At 46.0% G+C, this 25,256-nt stretch overlaps 2 protein-coding genes across 3 annotated transcripts in view; both read right to left on the bottom strand.

The window, feature by feature from the left end:
- LOC120954970 (uncharacterized) overlaps positions 1–10,933 on the bottom strand; it is a 76,697-nt gene extending 65,764 nt beyond the window's left edge. For both annotated transcript variants that reach the window (XM_040375358.2, XM_040375359.2), the window contains exon 1: positions 9,794–10,933. The gene's annotated coding sequence lies outside the window, so the exon portion shown is untranslated. The remainder of the gene's footprint in view (positions 1–9,793) is intronic.
- A 7,791-nt stretch (positions 10,934–18,724) lies between these two features.
- On the bottom strand, positions 18,725–24,183 carry LOC120954972 (vesicular inhibitory amino acid transporter). Its single transcript, XM_040375364.2, has 5 exons — positions 23,797–24,183; positions 22,818–23,252; positions 22,561–22,735; positions 22,348–22,471; positions 18,725–21,966 (listed from the first exon to the last, which is right to left on the bottom strand). The coding sequence occupies exons 2-5, from the start codon at positions 23,044–23,046 to the stop codon at positions 20,782–20,784; spliced, it is 1,713 nt and encodes a 570-aa protein (XP_040231298.2). The 5' UTR covers positions 23,047–23,252; positions 23,797–24,183; the 3' UTR covers positions 18,725–20,781.
- Positions 24,184–25,256: the final 1,073 nt, after the last annotated feature.

Genomic DNA, 25,256 nt, shown 5'->3' with positions numbered 1-25,256 from the left:
ATAGGAAGTAACGTAAATAATCGCCAACGATCGAGCAAATGGCACGCAAAATAAAACAAACAAACTTATAAAAAAGAGGAAATGCATAATCCTGCCAAACCACGGCAGCGACTTACTTGAGCTTACTACCAACGATAGTGCGTCTCCTACCAAGCCCCAAATGACCCTGACCCCTTTGGTACGAGTCCAGCAGGGTCCGCTCACAAGGCAAAGATTCCTGCAGGGAAGTAAGTTCTGTGTGCGCTTTAAGAGCATGAAATATATTTATGTTGACGCAAGAGCTGGCACGAAACGGGGCCGCAAGACAATGCCGTGCCATTCATAAACCCTTGCAAAAACCCCACGCAACGGATGGCGTCGATCGGGTTTCTGATGTTCACATCAGGGGTTGAGGTTAGCTTGTTGCCAAAAAACAAAAAAAAAAAGCTGTTACCCAATCCGAATAAGTTCACTGGAGCAGGGAAAGGCAAAACAAACGGCCAACCAACGTAAATGATATTAGGTCATGCGAACTGATTCAAGAGGAGAAATGTCTCAGAATTAAGCAAAAACTCCAGGTAAGGTTTTAGATGACGTTTAACGTTGACCTAAAGGGGAGTTAATTCCCTCCAAATCTGTCAGTCGCTTCATATTTAACAAAACGATCGAAATAAGAGATGACAGAAGCCACCGGGAGCAAACCTGTTTTGTGCCAATTTCTGCAAAGCGCCATCTGGATAGCTTTGCTGTATGCAAAAAAGACAACAAGATCTCACACACTGTCAACCACCTGGCTCAGACTACAAGCTGATTACAGTAATTTAATGCTCGCTTGCGGCCATGAACAAGAAGCTTCGACCTTCTCCTCTTCCTAGCAAACACATCCCTCGTTCCCTTTATACCCTTTTGCCACTTGTCAATCAGTCAATCAATCTGCAATGACCAACACGACCACCACCACCACTGCCTGGCAGTTCACTGACTTTAGCAATTGCTGACGGAACGGAACATTAGCTCGTCTTGTAACTGTCAATCTGGTCGGTGGTTAACGTTTTAAAAATCCCGGTACACTAAACGATTAAATGACTTCTCACGGCTTGCCACTCGCACCTTTCCTGCATTGTCGGTCGTCGGTCTGTTCTTATCGAACCTTTCTTTGATTTTCAACACAATGGAGCACAACAAATGTTATATTTTCCTACAAGATGACACGTGTAATTGTTCCATTGTGAAGACAATTTTGAGGTTATGTGTATAGATTTTGCGCCAACGGTCTAAGAACAGCTGCAACCAAAACAATCGTACCCAATGAGTGCAGCTGATGAAACACACTCATGCACGAGTTGCTGTATTCTTTTGCGCTGAAGGAGGCCAATACTGATAAGACGCATTTCGTCGTCACCCGGCGCACACACACACACACTCCCGGCATTGAGTTCGATGGACCTAAAACACGACGCGATGCTTTAATCTTCTGGAGAGAGTCGAGGTTTCTTCTGTGTGGTTTTGATAAGTGGCCACTCAGAAACTGTCCAGCCGATGGGAGGGTGAAGAATATGCTGCTCTACTCATGTACTCAGCTCTGCGACGTTGTTCTGCAGTGAGCAATTACTTGAACCGTGCGCTGCACAGTTCCAGACCTCCAGAACGGAGGAGATGATTGCTTTGATAAAGCTAATAAGAGCGTGATTATGATTAAAGTCAGTGCAAACACAGCAATAAAGCGCTCGTCAAGTATGTAGCATAAGTATGTTTTTGAAAAATAAGTCCCAGCACCATAAACAAGGAAGTTGGCTCACAAACGCAAGATGATTTACTTTCCGAGAGCTATCAACCCTTTTCTGCTGCGCCTCGGACATACACAACAGTTCGATCCATGTTCCTTATGGGCAGTTTTATTGCAGTAAATAAAAACACAGCTATGCAAAATGTAATCTAGAACCTCATCATTTACAGTGTCATGAAAAACGGGTTTCAACATTGTCAAATACGGTATTGGTTCCTAGAAAGCTGAACTATGGGACAAACAGGAAATGGAGCTGGAGACAGGCGAGAAATACACGGACACACAAACCCATATGGGCTGCTGCCATAAATTCTGGAAAGGGGGAAAAATTGAAAACCCGATCGATTACACAAGATTTACGAGCTCATCCGACACTTATCCAGGCAGGATTTGAGAAGCATAATGAAGTGTAGAATGTGATACGCGAACGGCAAATAAGCTCTAGGGCATAGATTGAATGGGCGTGGGATTTAGAGACATGAAGAATGACTAGCGAGACACGTTTGATGACGACATTTCTTACGTTTCTTCTCTTGGCCCCGCATCGTGCTCATGTAAGACCTTAATCGAGCTACATTACTTGTATATTATTTGCTTGGATGCTCTTATTCAGCTGAGCAGTTGAGTAATAAGTATGATTTCTTTAGACATTTTATACCATCTGCTATTAAGAATGCAAGACCATCCTCTCAGCACGTTCGGCTTTGAAAAAAGAACAAAGTAAAAAATATACCAATAAATTCTTAATTCAGCCTGCGGAAAGGTCACAACGCTAAGGCGAATCCTGAAGTTTACGATGCTACACAAAAACAGCAGAAAAGGAGCACCCCAAGGCTCTACAGCCCGTATGTGGAGAACATCAGACATGAGGATGCACATAAATTCATTATCCAAAAACCCTGCAGATGTCCGTGTCGCTACCACTACGGCTACCAACAATCAGCAAACCCCTGGCCGAGCGAAATCGTGACATTTTGCAAAAATCGATCGATTTCTGGGCTGCCTCTTGGGTTTCATTTTTCATTCTTCGGAGAACCGCACCGGAGCCATGTCTCACGTTTCAATCGTTGCCCGCGTTTCCCATGCCTTCCAATTGCCCACCGTGTGTTCCCGCAGAAAAAGGTCCCATAATTCACTTTCAATCGCAACACATCTCTGCCGTGTGCAGCAGCGGGCGTGTTTGCATGCGCAACAGTGACGCGGCAAAGGTAACACGGAACGGAACCGTGTACCACTTCGGACCCGGCTTCTTATCATTTATGCAACTCCCGATGCACATCGCACGGCCTTCAAAGAGCGATCCACCACACCGGACGGGACCTTAGGGTGTCGCTGCTTGCATGAATGAATTTACGATTTCGAAACACGAACTCCCAATCAACCGTCGTTTAAATTACCGATTACCGAGGACCTGCTACCGAGGAGCGACGGTCGAATGAACAAAAAGGACAAGAATGAACAATTCAAGATAAAGTGCAAAGAGATAGAGTGAAAGAGATGTCTACAATTTATCGAGCGATTGCGACAAAGATTCGTTGGGCGACCATAATCCACCCAGTAAGCTCGGACCTGCTGGACTTTCGGTGCGACGATGAATTTGCATTTTATCCATCAGATTAGCATCTGCATCACGGTCTGGGCTGAACTGGATGAATCATACTGACCACCGATGGCAGCAAAGGTTCCCAATGACGAACCAAGTTGATTCACGCCTTGGGAAAGTCTGCAGTCAAGTCGGGGATTATTGTTGCAATGTGTGACGCTGGTGGCGAAAGTTTGCATCACTGGTGGAATGTTGGATTAAATTTCACATTCACACAAAACCACAGAACTAATCCTAAAGAGCAAATAGAGCAGTGAGATCGTCGCAAATATCACTGGAGCAGCGCAAAAACCACAAAGCATCGAGAGATCGATGTCTGTGCTGCCTGTGGTTAGACAATTTAAATGCAATTAATGTCATAATAGGTTAACCGCAGTTTAGGTGCAAACCAATAATTGTATTAAATTTCTAGAATCAAATTGGCAAATAAAGGAGCAGAGATTAACAACCAATAATGCACTCAACAACATCCTCCCCAAATTGACCTTCAATCATCGTAAAGTAAAATTACTGATAACTGCAACGGATCAACCTTCAGCTGGTCCATCAACATCTGCTGCACGCAGTACTATTGTTGTAATATCAGCAGTTAATTGCATCGCATATTGCTTATTCTCTTTTCCGTTCTGCAACGTTTTTGCTCGCAAAACCACAAAGAATTTGCTTCGTTTTTTATTATTATTTTGAAGCACACTTTGCGTCTTGCTAGACACAGGCAAGCGCACGATAAGCATAGCCCCCGACGTAGTGTACATTTTTGCTTGCTTTATTATCAACATTCCCCAGTCCCGCTCGTCATAATAATCAGTTATTTTACGAGAGGAATAACATTCAATGTGCGGGAATTCCTTTTCCGTTTTACAACCTCTGGGACACACACACATACACATACTCCACGGAAGGATTTGAGACCCACGAGGATTTTATCTCTTCGGTCGGCGGCGGTACACTTTTTATCTTTTCCTATACTTCCAACCGCCGTTCGTAGAAACCGCCACAATCTTCGCAGTTTGCGAAGCAAAGCAGAATCAAAACAGCAACAGCAAAAAATCATAGTTTGCCTCGGGCTGATTAATTAAATGAGCTAAAAGAGCTACAAATCTCACACCATCCGCACACGGCATCGTCCAGTAACGAGCTGCCCGGCCACATAATCACATCTATTGCGCGCGAAAGCAAAACATTGCGCCGTTTTTTCTCCTCTACGCTGACTTGTACGCGAATTGACGACCGAATGACGGAGTGTTTTTTTTTTTTAAGCAACCCTTCGGTTGCCCGGTTTCGTCCGGATGTCCCATGACAAGCAGCCAGGCATGGGAGCAAAAACACAAAGCGATAAGAAGCAAATGGGATAAATCGAGATCTCGGACGGCAATGGCAGCCCCTTAAAGCCACGCAGTTGAAAGCAATCTGCTTGAAACGCAAAAAAAGAGTTTATGCAGTGGCGCAAGTTGCTTGAAAGGCGCAAAATGTGAGGCGCCATGGCAGGCTGGCACCAAATATGATAAAGCGCCGCTAATGCCAGCGCGTCGAGTGTGATTAAAATGAAGAGAAAAAAACGGACAAATAGAAAAGCGTCATAATCGGCGACTAGTGCAATGATGCGAGCGAATAAAAATAAACCGATGACTGTCAACGATAGTATGACCGATGAGTTAACAACGATAGTTAGCTCCATACTGGTATTAAGAACCGATAGTTATTATACTGCTATTAACGATTATATCGAGCAGAACTCATTTACAACCGTGGTTAAACGCGCAGGCTTGTACACAACACAGCGTGAGTTCAAACCTAATCAGGATCCCCATTCTAGATCCAAATCTTTCTGAAGTCATGTTGCGATAAAGTATTTAAATAAGATTCTATATACTACATCACATTATATAAATGTACGTAAAAAGACGCATCTATAAACGAGTTTTACCTCAGACTAAAAACTTTAAATTTCCTGCCTTTCTATTTCAAGACGACCACGCGCAGGACCAGACTGAACGATTGAATGCAAATTGTGCATTCAACCGTGTTGCACCCAAATGTATGTCACATTCCTCCCCTCTTTCAACAACACATACCTCTTCTTTTTTTTCTTCTTTGAAAAACCCCTCCCAATCCCCAACTCCACTATAGACCACCACAGCTTGGAGTTTGTGCACGAGTTTTTATAACTTAATTTATAGAACAAATTATCAGCAGCTCTCCATCTGGCCAGCATGCAAAGGTGGTGGCTGTGCCCCGAAGCAACCCAAACGCCACACACACACACATACACACTCACTCACACACCTTCATTGCATATTCCACGCACCTTGCCAGCGCTGTTACCCGTTTATCGTTCGATCAAAAGGCCCAAGAGGTTCGTAGGAAAAACTCGTCGACCCGTTGACAAACGAGCGTTAACATGATTTATGCAGTTGCGCATCTCTCCCATCCCTATACAGGGTGGTTGGGGAGGAGGGCAGTGGTTCGAAAACTGCGAACCAGATCAAACGGGATGGAGTTAGCTGTTGCAGGATGAGGTTTTGTTTTGATGGCATCTCTTCTTGCCCTTTGGGTGTGCGACTCCGGGGCGTTTCTGGTGCCCGATGTAGCGCGCCTGATAAGATTTAAACATATTCCACACGCTTACCTTTCCCCCTCCGGCTAACGAGGGTGGTATAGAGAGAGTTCGATACATCTTTCCTGTACGTTGTGCACTATTTTCTGGAGCAATAAGTGTGCACTATAAATAGCTTTTAAAACCATATGGAAGAGAAATAAAAGGTAAAGGCAAATACAATGTCTCGGCTAGAGTGAAGAACTATTATTTCACTCTAAAAAGCGCGTTGAGAGAGCGATTCAATTTATGATTCAGTCGAGCAACGCAGCAACAACGGGAAACGTCAATCAATTATGGTACTCATGATGGATGCACAGACAGCCGGTGCAGTTTATTAAACAAAAGAGTCAACAAATGCATCGACTGCACAACGTCAATGCAAGCTTTCCAAGAGTTCACACGAAGCTCGAAAAGGAAGCGTCTGTAGAATGATAAATACACGCGTGGGGACATTAACTGATACCGGAAGTATTGCTTGAGACTAAGAGGACTCTCTTAAGCGACAACAAATTGTGCTCTAGACAAATTGCTCCACATTTGAAATAAACGAAAAAATGTCACACAGCTAAGCAATTTCGCAAATTATTTACTGCTCAAAAATGTCAATCCCATCATTCTAGAGTCCGCTAACGTTCCTTAAAGGTTTTGTCCGCTATTAACCTTCCAGAACAAAGACAACGCATGGATTTCGGTTCCTTCCTGACCGTAAAAAACAAGCTTTGCATGATAATGGGTTCCAACCAACTGAAAGAGGGTTTTTATGCTTCGCTTCCTTCCCATTTTTAGCCAACCACCATCATCATGAGCGCCACACCATCTGGTGTTCCGGGTGTCCTTCGTTGGATTACTTTATCGCGGCAACATATTGAACATTACCCTCGTTCCACCCTCGAGTGTGCCCCGCAGTGAAGCGTTGCACGGTTGAAAAAGTGACGCCAAAAAGGACAACGATGGTGTGTGTGGTTGAAAAGACTTAACCCAACGAATGAGGAGAGAATGAGAAAAACCCCTAAAACTAAGGTGCAGCATGGGCTCTGCTGATCCAGGATTGTAGTAGTAAATGGTGGAGCAGTGTTGTAGAAAACCCCAGCCCGCAGGAGTGCAGCATAGAACACACAAGCCACAAGAACCAGCGAGTGCGAGTTGCGGGGGATAAAACGCGATCCCCGAAGATGCCGGACAGATGCCGCGCGCTGATGCAGAGAGCAAGATATCGAAAACGATGACAACGTTCAATTAACAGTAATTGGATATCGTTTCGCACGATAATCACCCGCGAATGCGTTTTTTGCCCTCTCGCGCGCGCCTTCTACAACGACGACCAGTTTACCAGCAAACAACAGTGGGGATGTGACGAACACAAACAACTAATACAAAAAAGACACCACCATCTCACACCACACAAAACCAGAAACGCTTCCGTTCTTGCATGCATTCCCTTTCGGGATTCTCACCCCGTCCGTATGCAGGCGACAAGTCCGTCCGTGTAAATCCGTCCGTAACTAAAAGGATAAAGACTGAGGAGCAACGAATCGATCCGTAACGGTTGGGGCAGGGATTAATTCTCGCGCTGCTTTCCTGCCAATAGCAGACTAAATCAGCGCATTACGATGGCTGGAATTGGAGAGTTATTGATGTCCCTGTGGGTCAGCAGACATGAGCAGTCAACTGTGTTAAAGTCGACTGTGTTGAAACAGAAGGATTAGCTAGGCTTGGGCATCACATCCAAGTGGCAGACATTCGCAACGGGTAGCATACTTTTTTTGCTTCGCTTTTATTATGCAACAGTTTTTCCTTACATAATCCTCACCTTCAAAAGGCAAAAGTCTGCTGTTAAACGCCGCCGCTGTGAGATATGAATCAGCGTTCGGCAAATCTGCCAAAATGGATACTGAAATTATCACTTCCACTTAAAACTTCCGGCCATAAATAATAACCATTTCCTGGTGGGGTGTTTCGTTCCCCTGATTCCAAAGCCATGGAGTATTACTACAACCACCAACACCACCTCAGCGAAAGAGCAAGAGAAACGCAGTTTGTGTGGTTCGCCAAGCTCCCACCCCGTATTATTTTTCAATCAACAACCAACCATCATTATCGAACGATTATCTGCGTATTCGGGCTTCCTCTGGGCCGAAATTCGGACCCGGTGGAGCGCTTGCTTGAGGTCCAAAATATAAAAAGGAAGTGGAGTGCCGATAGCAAGGAAGAAACAACTTGGAAGCGTTGAAAATGGGCTTCTTAATTTCCGTCCCTACCCCGGGGCTGCTACCGCGTGGCTGTTTGGGAGCAGGAGGAAAGAAGATTTGTGGTACGCCTCGTGCCTCGCACAAGTGCGGGTGCGGCTGCATATATATGCTGATCGAAAACATCAATAACAAAACTCGACACCGGCATAATTTGTTTCTTCTTTTTTGCTGCACAAACACACACACAAACACGCCCGAATGAACCCGGTGGTGGCCTTAGGCGTTCAAAAACCGGGAGGATCAAATTTCGTACAGCAAACCGGGCGCCAGAGCTAAGCCAACAGCACTGGGAAGGATCGGATCCTTTTTCCACGCCATCACTTCCTGATTCGTCGAACGAGCGGTAATCTAGCATCGGGGCTGAAAGCGGGCACACCTCAATGTCCCCTAACCTGCCAGGCAAAAGGCAAAGGTTCCGAACACTCCTTCTGCTCCCTCCTTCTCGTTCTCGTAGGCCCTCTCCGTCCGTTTCACTTAATTTGATTAGGTGTCTATCCATTTCGCTCCCCGTATCAAATCAATGTTGCCGCCGTCAGTCTGCGCGTTGGACCCTCAACTCAACTGCATTCAAAAGATTGACTTCAAAGCGGGAGTGAAAAGGGAAAGCAAAAATAGGGAAGTACAAAGCGTTGATCGTTCATAAACCAGTACCCCAAACAGTGCGGCTCACAGGGATAATCACAATCCAATAGACAATTTTCACGCTTCAACTACACACACCAGCAGAAATCACAACTCACAGTGACGATACAACACACTCACACAGAGGGCACACAAATCCAATTTGGCTCATTTTTTCCTTAGTTGCCTTAGCACGACGACGCGTTTTTCCCATTTCCCAACCCTAAGATGAACGGTTATATGCAGCTGATTGCAGCCAGTATGCAAACTGCAAACTCGAGTACGTGCAGCACTACGTACGTGGTTAATTAAATTGAACCTGAGTCCCTCCGACCTCGTACGGGGCATCATGTTTCTGGTGGCCCAGTTTTTCCCCCTCCCCCTCACCTCCTCCCGACAATGATTAACAATGCGATTGTGAGAAAACGACGGTTGCGGGAAAATCTCAATGAAGCTGTCATGTATATAGAAGGGAGTTTTCAGTGGAGCAATGGTTCGACAGAAAACATCTTTACTCCCAGAGTCCGCTGGGGGTCATAAATTAGCGACCAGATGTATGGAGGGGGGAGGAGGTTGCTCTAGTTTCTATCAAGAACGAGGCGGGGGGAAAAACACATGCCCCTTGAATAGAGAAATGAGTGAAAAAGCGCATCATTAAAGACATTGTTTCAGTGGGGATGTTGTTATTGTTGGTCTGTGAAACGAATTGTGGCTTAATGAAAGCACTTGAAGTATGAAAAACAAAGACTAATAATCACTATCGCCCCAACTAATTATGCAAAGACGTGGTGGAAATGGAGACGTTTTCCTCTTTGCTCTTTCCCCACTGTCACGAGAAGCTCTGTTTTACCGCGGTCAAGTCATCAGCATCAAAAGGATTACAAACGAATTTTCTCCTCATTTTTTTCCAACTTTTTCTCTATTTCATAATCACCAAACGGTGGACGGCTCTTTACCTTTTTGCGTCTTTTCACTTGGTTGCGTATGACTTTTCACCGGAAGCTGGGCAAACCCTTCGCTTGCTATCCTCTATTTTGCACCACAATGCGATGCGCTTCTCACTGGGGTTGAGCGCCACACACACACACACACACACACACCTCACACCACGGACAACCTTTCCGCACAAATCCACACGCGAATGACACGTCGCAGTCGATCGCACGAAACCGCCCGTTTGCATACAAACGGCACCAACGTAAAACACGGCGCGCCACACGACGCTTTATCAAATTCGCAATCCGCGGCAAATAAAACTGCTGACCAAACAGCTGGCTGTCGCATCGGGCGCAAAACTTTCAAATTCGATTGGACAATTCACATCGAGCAACACTGAACACTGAACACACACAGAATGAAGGCCTATATTTTTTTTCTCTCCAACGGACCTTCCTTTCGATTGTACCCGCTTTTCCGATCCGATCGGTGACAAAGTAGCTCGGAGCAAAGCAATTTCCTTCCTAAGGGCTACTCTTTTTCACGTCGGGGAAAACCTCCGCACAGGACATAGACACACACAGGCACGCTCACACGTATTCTGGACAGGCACGCACCGCAAAGGATGACGCACGTGGCACTTCTTTGCGTAATTATTGGCAAAGGCTACACCGCGCGCCTCGGACACTTGGCTTGGGTTGGCTTTTTGGCAACTTTCGCTAGAGGAAAAACCTGCACTATGGCGTGGAAATTAAACACGGTCACACACACGCTCAAGCACCGTTTTTTTTTTCGATCGAGTTGGCAAACTCAGCGGCAGCACGTGTGCGTTGTGCCGGCAACGGTGTGTGTGTGTCGTTTGGGTGGTCGACGAGTTTGTTGTGTGTTCACTTGCTCGCAGCTCACGTTGCACTACGGCGGCCGGTTCGACTGCGCCAGGCAGGAACCGCAACACGCGGCAACACTAGCACGCTCTCTCGCGAACAGGCTTCTCACGAGCAGCAAGAAACAAGGAAAGGCCTTGCGCGCCCGATCGACCCTGTGTTGTGGTGGCCCGCAGCATATACACATATGCTACTAACTACGCTCGTTTTGTTCGTTCGCTCATGTTTATGTTTTTCAAGCCCTCCTCGGAGCACAACACACGCTCACGCAACTCCCTCCCTCACTGTGGCCCCAGCCACCCTGCCACCCTAGCGTACTCGAGCGCTCTCGTCCATTGGCCCCGCAGGACCGTTTTTTTGGATGAATGTAGGGCCCTCGCTTGCGGTCACGGTCGATGAAAACCCCCGAAAGACACTACACCCTGCACCAAGAGCAGCGAGAAGGAGAGCGCGAAAGAGAGTGAATTTTTCGAGCTCTCTGGTTGCGTGTGGTGAGTTCCTTTGCGTGTTTGTTATGGCTGCAGCGGTTTTGGTCCGGATGAACACCCCAGCCGTCGCATACAACCGGCGGCGGCGGCGGCCGGTGTTTTCCACCAAGTGTGCACCGCTCTCATTCTCTCTTGTGAGTGCTGCTTTCTGGTGTGTTATGATCGTTGCATCTTTGCAGACAAGAATTTGGAGACACAATAAACATCAGAACACGTTTTTTGGCCAAACAAGCTTTTTGGAACGTAATAGTGTACTGAACTTCTCTTTGAATATCTCAAATTTAAAGGATCATGTTAAATATGTCATATTTCCACAGAAAGCGCCGTCTAAAATTTCCCCGAGATTGATCTTCACCATCTTTGTTCGGGATTCGATCGGAGGATCTCTGATGTGTGAGGACACGCAGTTTACCACGGCTCTATAAGACCATGTAACGGTTGATGGGTTGAAATAGTGATATGATTCAAACCTCAACCTGAATTCATTCGACGAGAAATTCATGAGATGATTGAATTAAATGGAGTTGGATTAAATTCTTGTTAAAAATTACAATAAATTCATATTTATTATTCACCTCAGAGGTGTAAGACACGTTTGGAAAATATAGAAAATATCTCCGAAGGACCCTACACAAAGAGAGTCAATAGACCTGCTAGAATTTCATTCCAAAGCCATTCCAAACTATAATTACAACCTCCCTCCACGGTCAATGCAAGTGCTGCGGTGGACAAAGATTCAAACTAAAACAACACAAAAAAAACCCGTGCTTAATTGTCGGAAGTAAATCACAATAAATTAGATTCCCAACGTACGGGAAGAGGTTATTGTACGAAAGGACAGCACGAGATACAAATGGCTAGAGACTAGAACTCTTTTCTGCACCATCAGTCAAGCGCACACCTTGGACACAGTTGCTGCAGTTTTACCTTTCTGCACTGCAGAGCACTCGTTGCCACTGTATGCCCGTGTGTACTGCAATCTTTGTGTGCAACTGTGAGCGAACGTGGAAGGAGAGGACAGAAGAAGCAAAAAAACAAGTCCATCCACCAGCCAGATCAAGAGAAATGCACACAGAAACGCACGCACACACACACCCAGCGGAGGACGGGTTAGGACGGATCTGTCAAAACAGGAAAAACAAACCGTAACACAGCTCGTCAGCTCTCCCGCATCGTGTCTGCCACCCTTCTTGTGTTGACCAAACTGAGGGGGCATCAGAGGGAGTTGCTGGGGAAAACGAAAAAGAGTAAAAATAGTCCACTCAGGCACACACACACACATTCACACGAGGTGGTGTGCTAGGTCAATGCACAACACACTCTAATGGCTGAGGAGTTTGGATGGGTAGAAGAGATCGTCATCACTAGAGCCACTAGTTTCAAACACCCTCTTACACTATAGATTAGCCAGAGTGCATCAGAGATGCAGTGCCGGAAAGCAATTTTGCCACCGCCGCCCGAAACGTCAGAGATGACGACGCAGGTTGCTGGTGTGAAAGGGGAGGGAAGATGGCGAGAGTAGCTCGGCACACCGCACGGATTGACGGGCGAGTGGTGACGATGAGTCATTGGCTGCACTCTGCAACACCGGAGCTTGTTAGATGCATTATTCGGAGGTCAACAGCGGCCGGGTGTCAAGCGTCTCGAAAGTGACGTAGCTGTGGTGTGTGTGTGTGTCTGAGGGACGAGAGAGGGTACCATAAAATAAATTGCATCCAAAAAGATGCTGACTAATAACGCCTCTCTGTGCAGTGTGTATCGTGAGCATTGGATTGGCAATTGCTACTAGTAAGGTGAGCAATATTGATAAAACTAGCTTAACATAATATTTTCAAAATGTTTCGATTGTCTAAATTGCGTCAGCAATTGCATCATATAATGACTGGGACATTTAATGTTCTTGCTCGACAGTAAACATCATAATTTGCAGTATTTCACCTCATTCCATATGGAATCACACGATAGCAAAACATAACCGCGCTAACTGGATTACATTCATTTCAATCTATTTAAAACCACCCCAACAACGTTCGAACCTCATTAATCGTCTAGGGACCGAGACTAGGGCGAGTCATTTTCGCAAATCAACACAGTCAAACCTCCTCGAAAACGCACAATACGTTAATGCAATCCCTCTGAAAATCGCCTCATCCAACACACCCCGAACGCACACCACCCGTATCGAAAGCACGAAGGGAAGTGTTTTGTCGCACACTCACACTGTCCACCCGCTTTTGCGATATGCTCTCTCTCTCTCTCTGTCTCCCTCCCTATGTTTGCCTGACTTTATGCAATTCAATGCATTCGATCGATCGACCTCTTGCCACTTGCTTGCCAATAAGACGACGGGATAAAAGACTCGGTAAGCATATTGCACACATGACGCTTCCGCACCCCTGCAAAAAGGGAGGAAAGTCTTGTGCGACGTCCTGCTTCCGTAGTTCCCCTTGCTTTGGCGGGACAGCCTTGGCATTTACGCAAACAAAATGCAATAAAAAGGCGACACTGGTGAGGCAGCAGCATAGGGTTTAATAAATAAATGGATTCTATGAACTCCCCTTGGTGTGGACGCATCCGTCCGCTGCAGAGATGCCGGGGCGCGGCGTTTGTTCGCCAAATGTGCATCTCTTGCCCGGGTAGGTAAACTTAATAAAGCCGGAATCGGGATTTCTCTGTGCAGGACACGCGGCTAGAGCTAATACAATTGTGTGTTATAAGGCGCAGCACTGTGGAACGGGAAGGATTATTAAATTCTTCATTTACGGTCCAGAGTTGTGTGCCATTTGCTGTTGGATTTAGTGCTGAAATAAAGCTTCAAAAAACCGCTGTATTGAAAGGGAAAGATTTTAAAGAAACTTCGAGCTGAAATATCTTTATAGATTGTTGTTACTGTTAACAAAATGCCATGGTTTGAATATTTTGTGTAAGAATAGTGTGCTTTTGCCACTTACCGTAACGTTCCTTTGAGACTGTTTGCGTATCAGTAGAGTTGTCGTCGAAACGATTATCTCCTGGCGACTCCTAAAAGCAAAGAGAAAAGAACATTTTTTACACACACATTGACAGGATACAGGAAAATCAATGATAAGAATGCTTTCTTGCAGATTGAATCATTCTTACATGCGATTCATTCGCCTTCTCCCCATTCTTCATCGCTTGCAACGCCAGAGCGAATACATTTCCAATACCATTATCTTGTCACTGGCAAACCTATGGTTTGATGATAGTAGCATCAACCGACGACCGGATGCTCTTCCGGTCAGATTCTGCGTGCAGCAGCGCTTATTGCGCTGTCATAAAAAAAAACCCCATTCTAGCTTGAGGCGACCACATTCTTACACATTCTCTTTCAGAAAGAGAACGATGGGACGAAGGACACAATCGGGCGGTAAATAAATCACGTTATCGTACAAGAAGTGATTACATTATCATTAGAAGTAGATTAATATCAAACAAAAGAATTAGCTTTAATATTGAATAAATCGCCTCAAATAAGATTATTGGGCATTTTGAAAGTATTTTTACTTGAATATTATGTTATTGTTTTAACAAAATAGTGATATATTTGTGCTTAGCTGGCAAGTTCCATCGGTCATTGTATATCATCCATGATCCATCGGCTCATATCCATCCGCGATAGGATCAACGCACAGACAGCGAATCATTAGCATCGATGCAACTGCTCACGTTTGTCATACTAATCAATTCAACCGCCTTCTTTTTACCCTCTTTACGTCCGTTTGTTTGTCCTACCGTCGTACCGTCGTCATCCCACAACTACCAGGTATGCACATTTTTGCGCCGGTTTAATGCGCGGCGCTGTTTGCTTTCACATTTGGACGTGTTAATGCATAAATGCAAATTGCGAAACGTGTCATTCGCTTGGCAGGAACTGTGACGACTGCGTCTTTCAATCAAGCGCAGGAAGTAAGGGCATGCAGGGCAATTCTCGATACCATGACCTATCCAACAGCTCTGTCGGTGAATTAAATTGTTCTACTTGGTTGGGCTAGTTTTAGCACGCAGTGAAACTGATAACTAATCCGAATAATCGTCACTTTATCAAAAATAAAATTCCACGACTTCAGGAACCTCTTTACCGTCCGTCCGCCGTAGGGGAGGAGTTTCTTTTCTCACGATTCTCTCAAGCGGAGCCGTGAGTTTTATTACTTTCTGTGCTAATCTTATCGCCCTGGCGGTATGCCTTCTTCGCATAGCCGCAATTAATACGGCACCGCGTACCGCAGTCGGGCGAGCAGGGTGCGACTTGTGGAATTAAATATGCAAATAAGCGGACGTGCTACACCGGTCACGGTGGCGAAAATGTGCGTGGGTGCAGCAGCAGCAGAAACTATCTGCCTGCGCCTGATGTGTACGCGGCAACGGTCGTGCGTACGCCGAAACGGCAATGGCCTCGGGGAAGCGCGCGTACCAATGCGCACCTATAAGAAAAAAAGGCGGCTAGATTAAGCCGAGACCGGGCTGTGTCTATCGCTCATAGCGCTATAAAGTTTCAGGCGCAGTTTCAGACATTGGTTCTAAATTTTTGGTTGGTTTTATGTGATCGTTTGCTGTCCAAATTAGGCTACCTTAAGCATTTGCTACCATGGGACTTATAAAACAAGTTTTAGTAAAGCTAAATGAATTGGATATTTTTAATCCAAATAAAATATGTGTCAACACGACCGTTTTGAAGTGCACATTAGCATAATATGAATTAAATCACACGACAAGAATCTCTCTCAGCGGTTGGTGTGCACAAGAATGATCTGCGCCAAAACTGCTGAACGGCGTAATTGTAGCCAACGTTCTGTGGTGGCTTTCTCTTGCCATAAGCCGCCTCATTATCAAAAATAATTAGGTCAGCAATATTCGTTCACACTCAGAAGAAATCCAGCACAAATGGAATGACTTTCAGCTTCGTTTTTTTTTTGTAGCGTGTTTTCATCTAAAAAGTCCCGCAGTGGGACGTCCAATTTTCACGGTCAATTCGCCGATAAAGGTGCTGTGCCTGGTGGAATCGAGTTTGTACCAATTATTCAGCATACATACAGCATGCATTGCCAGCAGCAAAAAATACACCCTTTCTTTACATCCCTATATTCACAGCATCCTTCCCGAAATGTCGTCCTTTTAGTGCGAGAGATTAAACGGCAGATCGCTCTCGCTCAACACGCTCGGGGTACTACGCTCTCTTGCATGAGTCCTTTTTTATCCCGTTGCTAAAACGGACGCTCTCCCTGGTACACAGGCCGTAACTGTCATTTCGTGTGCGCTCAGCACACACACACAATCTCTTTCTCTCCCCTTCAACCGGGAAATGGGAAAAAAAGGCTGCCACTTCACCCAACTGTCAGACGAGAAAAAGCAGATCTGCGCGTTGTTGTCCTGCGAAAATTTTCGGGGTGGATGCTGTACCTCCATTTTCGTCCTGCTTTATCCCCTTTGCCCTGCTTCCTCTTACACCCCCTCTCTTCTGGATGGACTGTTTCATTGTGCTAGCGATACGCGGGGACACAAGGGTGGGTTTCTAGTACCGAGCCACCATATACATCCTTTTGTCCCGATCGATCGAAAATGTGGAACGTTCGCTCTGCGATGATGCGAAAGGATGCAGACAATTGGTTCTTTTTGTGCGCTTTTGCACTGGTTTCTAGAGGTGCGGCCACATTGTACACAGTACTGATGCCTTTTTGACATTTTTTTCTCTTTTTATACGGAAATGGGAAGCATCCGGAGTGAACTAAAATAAACAAATGATTTGATTCAATTCAATTGTGCAGGCGGAAAATGGGTCTCAGGGCCGACACGGGGACGGCAATTGGCGTTTGTGCTTGACTCACCTTACTCGCTGCGACGTTGCTAGACGACCACTGACTGCTGCTGCTGCTCCACGGAAACTTAATCGGGCTACTCGAACCTCCTTGTGTTTGACAAACTGTTTGAGGTGCAAATTGGTGGAGGAATTCGGCACCCGGTCGCGGCACTGCGCATTAAATCAACGTTTCCCTTCGCCCGTACGAATCTAGCGAAGCAAAACCACACACACGCGGCTCGAGCGGCCCGCTATCGACGGGCGGCCGTCGGGGTGGTACCGTACGTTTTCGGAACGGAACTTTTTATCTTGTTATCTTTTGCTACTACTAAACCCCGGACGAATGAGCACACACACACACACACGGGCGGGTACAAGAGACACTTTCTCCAGGTATAGCGCTACTGGCTACACCTTGCACAACGCACTCCACCACACCGCACTCTGGCCCGGGACTGGCCGGAAAATGAACCAAAGCACCCCGTACCACACACCGTCGGGCTTGGCCAAGTGAAATCGGAAGCTCCCGGTTTTTTCCTCTTTCGCCACCTTCCCGCACGCACTTAGCACACTGCCTAGCAGCGAGAAAAACCACTGCACCTGTTACTAGACGGCCTTAAATTTGTTGATTTTGAAGCACACCACAAACAAAACACGGCCACGGCAGAGCGCGTTGGCGAACAAACCTTCAATTGCTGTTGGGAAGGTTCTCCCTGCTCTACACGCACCCGACACACGGCTCGCACGCACACAGAGACGCAGAGCAGATTGTGTGTGTGCGTTTTTTTGCTCTCTCTTGCGTTCGATTTTTTGTTTATCGTGCACCAGCGCTTTTTTGACAGCTTTCGGGAGGATTCTTTATACGCTGCGTGTTTAGTTACATAAGTCACACCGGTACTGAGTTACACTGTTCTAGAGTTTGCAAGCGAATAATACGCGAAAAGGGCTTCTATTTTATGGAGCGAAAATAAAACTTAACCACTTCACTGCAACGTCGCTGGTGTACCGTTTTGTTTACGTTTCGTTACGTCATACCAAACGTCAAACTCATTTTGCAGGGCTTTTCTTCCGATTTTGTTCAATACGCGGTGGCTCTTCATCACACGACTTTGCGTTATCGATTCAATTATGTTCGTTGAACATTTTGGCTGCGGATTTAACTTTAAATTCATATCGAGAAAAATAGATAACCATGTGAAGCCAAAAGTGCGTTTTAAACATACCTTTTTATCTTCTATTGCAAATGCGTAATGTACGCTGGCGCTCATTGAACATGTACGACAAACAAGAAACGTCAAACAGTATCGTACAAAAGCCATGCGATGCCTCAAATTCAACGAGAAGTTAGTTATGTGATATTCCTTGTGCTTTTTGATTCGCTTTTCTCTGTAAAACATTTTGATAATTTCGCTCCTTTCATGTTAAATAGTTTAAAAGAGCAGTAAAGGTAAAATTGGTAAACAACACACACTGCTTGGCTCCTTGGAAAGCCCAACCGGATATGATAAGCAGGATGGTGGTTTACAGTGGCTACCATGCCAACATTCTTTGTGGAAATGCTATTCATTCCCATTTCCCACGGCTCCCGGTAACGGGCTGGAGTCTTTAGAACGAGATCCGGAGCACTTCAGGCCATAGTTCTCATTTCAGTAAGTTCATGCCGTTCATATACGATGTCGCTGCATCAAAACAAGTCATGTGCTTCATCGACTCATCTAAAAATACGAAAAAAGGAAAGTAGCACATACACCGCACAGTATATGGTTGAATTTAAAGTTAAATAACTGTTAGTTTTATTCGGACACCTATAATGTTGCTCTTAAATACATTAATTGCAATAAGTACAATAGAGATTATTGTATAGAGGGAACATTCAATACTTGGAACAAAGCCGAAAAACACAACTAAATATCCACACCATCTACTGCCATAACTGCCACCAACTGCATCGTGCACCTGTTTTGCATTAACCTACCAGATATGGAATAAAATCACTGCCCCAGTGGACTGATCCCGTCCTTCTGTAACGATTATTGTACTTGCGTAATGATACATCTTGCTGAGATCAGGCAGCAAATTAAACATTTCCCTACCGCTGCAACACAATCATACTTTACAAATTAGGCTCGAACATATTCTTGTATAGCAATATCATCCATTTGTCCGATCTCACCAACTGGAAGACTTAGTTTTTTTGCGGTTTTTGTTTTGTTTTGTAGGGACCACTTAGGACGTTAATAGATTAAAGTACATTAAAATTACCCCACAATTGCTAATATATATACTGGTTGGAAGACTTGGTTTGTGGTATAGCTTTTGCGTGCTGTATAGGAGAGTATATCATGCTTGTTGCCGGCCGTTAATTGTATAAGTTCAACATAAAGCTGTACCCTACCCTCGGATTAACGTGATCGTTCAGTTAATCTTTAATAATGTTGTCCCTCACTGGTTTGAATTTTGAATCGTAAACACGTTCGTAACGATAATTTTGTATAGTAGCACTTTGACTGCACGTGGATGCACAATATTGTGGAAGATAATTCAATACACCATCTTCGCTCCCGAGTGCCTCTCTTTGTTGGCTTATTGTCGTTAGCACTATATAATTGATTCGATTGAAATACACACTACTAGAAGTAGGGGTTTGCTTGTCCCGCGAGCCATGTTTCCGTTTTGCTATGCTGTTCCTTAACCACTCGCTACTTCACATTGCACCGAACTTTTGTGCAGTTGTCTATGCTAATGTCGTCGAACTTAACAGGACTATTGAACTGATTTTTTGTTGAGCTATTACCGGTACATCCTTCCATTATGCAGGCTCTTCTAACTTAGATTGTTTCATCGTTAATAGTCCTAGCAGATACGTTATATCTTATGCTCACTAGCTTAAATATGTTGAGTTTTGGTTTGTTCTGTTTCTTCTATATAATATTTGTGTTCAATTTTGTGACTCGCGTTCTTGCGTTTTGTATATATATAATGTGCGTGTATATTGTCTGGAAGACTTGTTTCGACTTGCTCTTTTTAACTGCTGCAATATTCTGCGTGCTATTCCCATATCCCTAGCGCCCACCGGTGGATTTTTAATATTGTGTATATTTTTGCCTATTCTTAGGTTCAACAAACTACTGGTTTTGCTATTAGTTCCAGTTTGCAGATCTCCATCCAGTTCGCTATCGCTTCTATCGTTTACGTTTAAGGAAGACATTGATTAACGATTCAGCTTCTTTCGCTCCATGTTGTGTTTGCAAACAAATCGTGCTTTTTGGCTTCTATCTTTCAACAATTCCCCTTGCATTCAAATTCCGTATCGCAGGATCTTGGAAGACTTCAATACTTTGGACAATTCTGGCCCATCTCCGATATGTTCGAAATGTTATGCTCCATCGTGTGATAATTTGATATTTTAGTTGTTTTGCTTGTCGTTTGAGGAGGTATCGGTTCAAGTTCCCTTTTGGCCCGGCTGTTTCCTCTTGCCAAGGCTGCTCCAATATTGCTGATGTACTGAAATTTTGAGTGTTTTTTTTCCACATATCGCCCATCGCCCTTCGTCGCAAGTCATGGGATAGCGTTGCACTTTTGCGCACTTAACACACTCGAATGAATCTGCCACGGCCCTCACGACAAAGTGTACAATCGTGAATGAAAACATAAAACAAGAGTTGCAACAGTTTAACAACGTTTTTTGTGTGTTTGTCGAGCGAGAGATAAATGGCAGATGAATTTCAGTGTGGAATGGGTCGCGTAATGGGTATCTGTACTCTGTACAAAGCCTGTTCGCCAGGAGGGAAATGTCTCAAACCCCCGGGAGAACAGTGCGCTTAGAACGGCAAACCGATCTCGAAGGCATGAATCAGCGCCGTGCCCGAGTCGTAGATACCGACCACACAGAACAGCACACCGAGAAAGATGATGAAATAGTTGTAAGCCCGCTGCTTCTGATCTAGCAGATGTCCCTTCAGCTTGAGATGGAAGTAGCAGGGCCAGATGAAGCTTAACATCGTGCCAGTGAAGCTGCCGATGAAGCCCATCAGAATCGAAAAGTGGGGAATGAAGATGGCCATCATGATGGTGCCGAGAATGACGGTCAAACGCCAGGCCAGACCCCATACCTTCAGCTCCCCGTCTAGCTCCCAAACGACGGGGAACATCGTTTTCGGCTTGCCGCGGAAGAATGCCCGCTCGAGCAGCTCGCAGGCGGCAAAGTACGGCAGCGGGTAGCTGAGGATGGCCTTAATCACCAGACAGAAGTTCACCAGACCCTTGAACCCGGGCGAGTGCAGATTGTTCGTGATCACCTGCTGCGTATCGTTCTGGAACGTCAGGAAGCAGATGTACCCGAACAGTGCCTTGAACGCGGCCGCCGCAATGTGCGACCAGTCGAGCATCCAGTTGAACTTGGACCGATCCTCCATGTTGCCCTCGAGCGTGGGCAGGAAGATTTGCGACGTGTAGGAGAAGACAATAACACCAAGTGAGATTGGAAAGTTCTCAAAGTCCATTCGCCACTTGACCTTACTCCAGCCCCAGTCGCCGATCTCCAGCAGGCAGTAGCCGACGATGATCGCGTTGATCAGCAGATGAGCCATGGTGCACCAGAACGACAGCAGCGACACGTGGTGCAGCGACTTCAGGAACGCGAGCGGCAGCAGAAAGATACCGCACAGCATCATCCAGGAGCGGGTGTCGAGCGCTCCGTCCGGGAACGAACCCGCCATCAGATCGCCGCACACCACCACGTACAGGATGCAGGTCATCAGCAGTTCGATGATCTGCGCTATGCTGACGACTCGTGCGCCAATCTTCTTGCCGAAGCACACCTTCGCGATCGATACGTAGCTGTCCCGCACCCGTACCGGTTCGCCCGTCTGCGGATCCGGCTCGTACAGACACATGACGAGTATCTTGCCGGTGTAGCAGCAAATGTGCGCGATGCCGACCATGGCGATGATTGCCCAGTAGCCGCCGCGCAGTACGGCGAACGGTAGCGACACGATGAACATTCCCTAGAATGTGTGGGTGTGCAACATGGTCAGCATTAATAACTGAGTGATGGATTTTTTTTTGTCACAAAAAACATTCAACAGGATTCTAAAACATCGAATTGTGTGTATCGAGATGTTGAAGAGCTTTTTGAGAATTCCGCCTAAGAATCGTGTTGTTACGAGTACAAGCATAAGATCTGAGTAGCAGAGCATACATACCGCATTCTTGTTGTCTAAAACAACAGGCTATAGAGATTAAGGGAAATGGTAATAGGACATAGACGTGCATTGGGAAATGACATGACGACAGAACTTATCAATGTGAAGGAACTCAAGGGTGTAATGTTATGAGTGTTCTGAGATGTTAGCATCGTTAGCACCTCATACTCAGTCCGCCATTACCTGAATTGCGTTGGTCACGTTCCAGGCCGCCTGATACTCATTGATCTTTGCCCCACCGGGAGCTTCTCCTTCGCAACCTCCGGCAAAGGTACTGTCCGAACCAAATGACTGCACACTGCCCTGTCTGGGAGGTAGATATAGGAGGGGATAATTATCAACTCAGAATCTACGCCGTACATCGTTGTCCTCTTAGGACCTACGGAATCCCCATACCTTGGTGGGTAGCCGCCCGCTTGGTAACCATTTTCGAAATCACCCTGATTGAATCCCGTCTCTTGGTACTGGTTCGTACCGGGCTGATCCGTTCCCTCCTCCTGATAGTAGGCCTTCGGATTTGTGAACGGATTCAGTGGGTTCATCTCTGTCGTTCCACCAGTGTCACCCGCGGCTGAAGAGAAAGAGAGAGAGAGAGGATATGGTAACGATTCTTGGAAACGTTTCTTCCGGAACATCTCCAATCGGTGACTTACCGTCCGTTTCAGCGAAATGAACGTTCTGTGGTCTTGGGGGGACTTGCGGTGGCGATCGCATACCACCAGCGCCGCCAGCAGCATCGCCGAAGTTGTCACCGGCCTGCTCCTCGTAGCCGTTCTGTTTCTGCTTGGCCGGAATCGTTTGGCGTGCCGTTTGCAGGGCCACGTTGAGCATATTTTTCACCGGTGGTAGCGGCACCGAGCGTAAATTGTTAAGGAATGACATCTTCGGTGCAGTTCGCTAGGACTCTATAACAGGGAGCTGACTTAACGATGAACCTTGTCGGTCACTGTGAACACACTACTCTCTGCACAAATGCACTGCTTTTTTATTGGAAATTTACACAGGCTAACACCGGTGTATGGAAGACTTTTCAGTGATTTTGTACAATTTTGTAATCGATCTACATTAATTCTCGTTCATCGTTAAATCTGTAGAAAAGGAAAGAAATAAGGCAATGCGTTAAAAATGCATTAAAGTATTTCCAGCAACAGTATCTTGGCGCTTAAAGGGACCTCTTGCCATCCGAGAGCTTCTCTGGTGGCAGGATGCTGCTCCAAAGCGACGCACGAGAGCAAATCACGCTGATGGGGGAGATTATTGATTTTTTTACACCACCTTTCCTTCCCACTTCCCTACACCTTCCCCTTACCCATTTACAGCAACCTCTTTCTCACTCTCCCACTCTCTCGCTTGCTCGACCCACCGTAGTAAGAGGAAGGACAGAAAAGGAGACAAACACGCATGTACCACGAGACGGAAGGAAGCTAAGCATGCTGTGGGGCGCGACATCATGTGGTGCGAAAATTGAACACCTAACGACACAGATTAGTCCAATGGCCACCGCAAAGTAATTGGAAGGAATCGACTTACAAGGAATTTTCACCGCTCCACACTACGTAATCAAGGTAATGCAGGATTACACCCTAAAATGTCGCTTTATTCCCACAAACCCCCACACACACAGACACTTACCAACTCCGTTTGCCATAGGAAAACTGCCCTGCAAAACTGGTCCTATTTCTCGGCGATTTGTTGGCTTCTATCCCCACGGCCACGCACGGGTTTCACTGGTGGACAAAACGGCACCTTTTTCCCCGTACTCGGAGGGCGGATGTCACTGGTTTTCGCTTGCGGGTGATTTCTTTTTTCTCGGGGGCGCACGACACTCACACTACCCTCAACCGATCAGTGTGCCATTTTGGTCGGAAGTGAGGACTTTTGCTCCACTTTCAACGTGCCGAAGCAAAAGGGATGCTGGCTCCGATGCCTGTTACAAACGGTGAGAGTGAGAGTACGTAGGAGAGAGCGAGAGTGAGTGAGCGCAGGACATTCGGTCGTGAGATGAGCAAGATGAGATTTTGGGGGAGCAAAGAGCGGGCACGGATTCTTCCAAAGGACACTAGATTTGGGAGGTGGACGAACCGTGACAGATAAACATTGGAGGTTGCTCTGCTTCAGGAATGGAGCACGTTTTGAAGGCGAGATCTAGAGATTGGACTTCTTGAGGGGCAGTTGTTGGAGGGATTGGAACCTGCACGAGAAGGATTTGGTTTGTCAGTTAGATTATGGCATTTTAAATGCGAGAACCCAATTCCAAAAATTCTTGTTTTCAAACTCATCTTATTTTAGGATTTTTTCTAGCTGTCTGCAACATATCACATGATGTCTTGGTTGGGGATTCTTTTTCACCAGTACAGGCTAGTCTTCTGAAGTATTTTTCAATTTCTGAAGTACCAGTTCAAAATAACTCCTCACGAAACAGCCAGACGATGTTGCGTAACATCTACAACAAAATCTCATTCTCATCTCATAGCTGGGCCTTAAATATTCTTCTTTAAATATTGTCCTCACAGTGGATGATTTGTTTGTCTCAAAGCGAGGCACACAACAACAAAAACACACATCCCAATTCAATAAAATATGATCCGAGGTTGTCTGCGCAGCGCCCATTGAAGGTGACATGCCAACGGACGAGTGAATTCTGTACAACAGACTTCCGTTGATCCATGTCCGTGCGCGGAACCGGTTTGACCGGTGTGTTTGTTTGCCTCAGTTCTGTTGAAATATTGAAGAGTTTAACGAGAGCCTCTAATTAGTAAACAGTGGCGTTTCTTCACACTTCTTATATAAAGCCCGACCCGTCCGTCGGATCCACTGGTCAGTCCGTGCATGTGCGTGCGCCGTGATAGCAGCAGCATCACCATGAATCGTGTCATTTTGGTGTCATTTTTGTGCGTCTGTGTGCTCGGGTACATATCCTCCGTCGATGGAGTTCCGGCCCGTGGGAAGCAACCGGCCAATAGGTCGTCGGAAGAATCGGGCGAAATGGAACAATCGAACAGCCGGGAGCGTGCAATGGAGCGAAAGGGCCCGGGAAAGCGACAGAAGGGACAATCGTCGAAGGAGAGTGGCGAGATGAAAATGAAGCGTCC

Source organism: Anopheles coluzzii, chromosome 3 (assembly GCF_943734685.1).
Source record: "Anopheles coluzzii chromosome 3, AcolN3, whole genome shotgun sequence".
NCBI lineage: Eukaryota > Metazoa > Arthropoda > Insecta > Diptera > Culicidae > Anopheles > Anopheles coluzzii.
Note: the sequence above shows the minus strand (reverse complement) of the source record. Positions and strands in the feature narration are given on the sequence as shown.

Excerpts from the sequence above, each read along its gene's own strand:
- LOC120954972 (XM_040375364.2), bottom strand. The coding sequence starts at position 23,046 with ATGTCATTCCTTAACAATTTACGCTCGGTGCCGCTACCACCGGTGAAA. Across the intron at positions 22,736-22,817 it reads TCATTTCGCTGAAACGGACG|CCGCGGGTGACACTGGTGGA; the intron begins GTAAGTCACCGA and ends CTTTCTCTTCAG. Across the intron at positions 22,472-22,560 it reads GCGGGCGGCTACCCACCAAG|ACAGGGCAGTGTGCAGTCAT; the intron begins GTATGGGGATTC and ends TCTACCTCCCAG.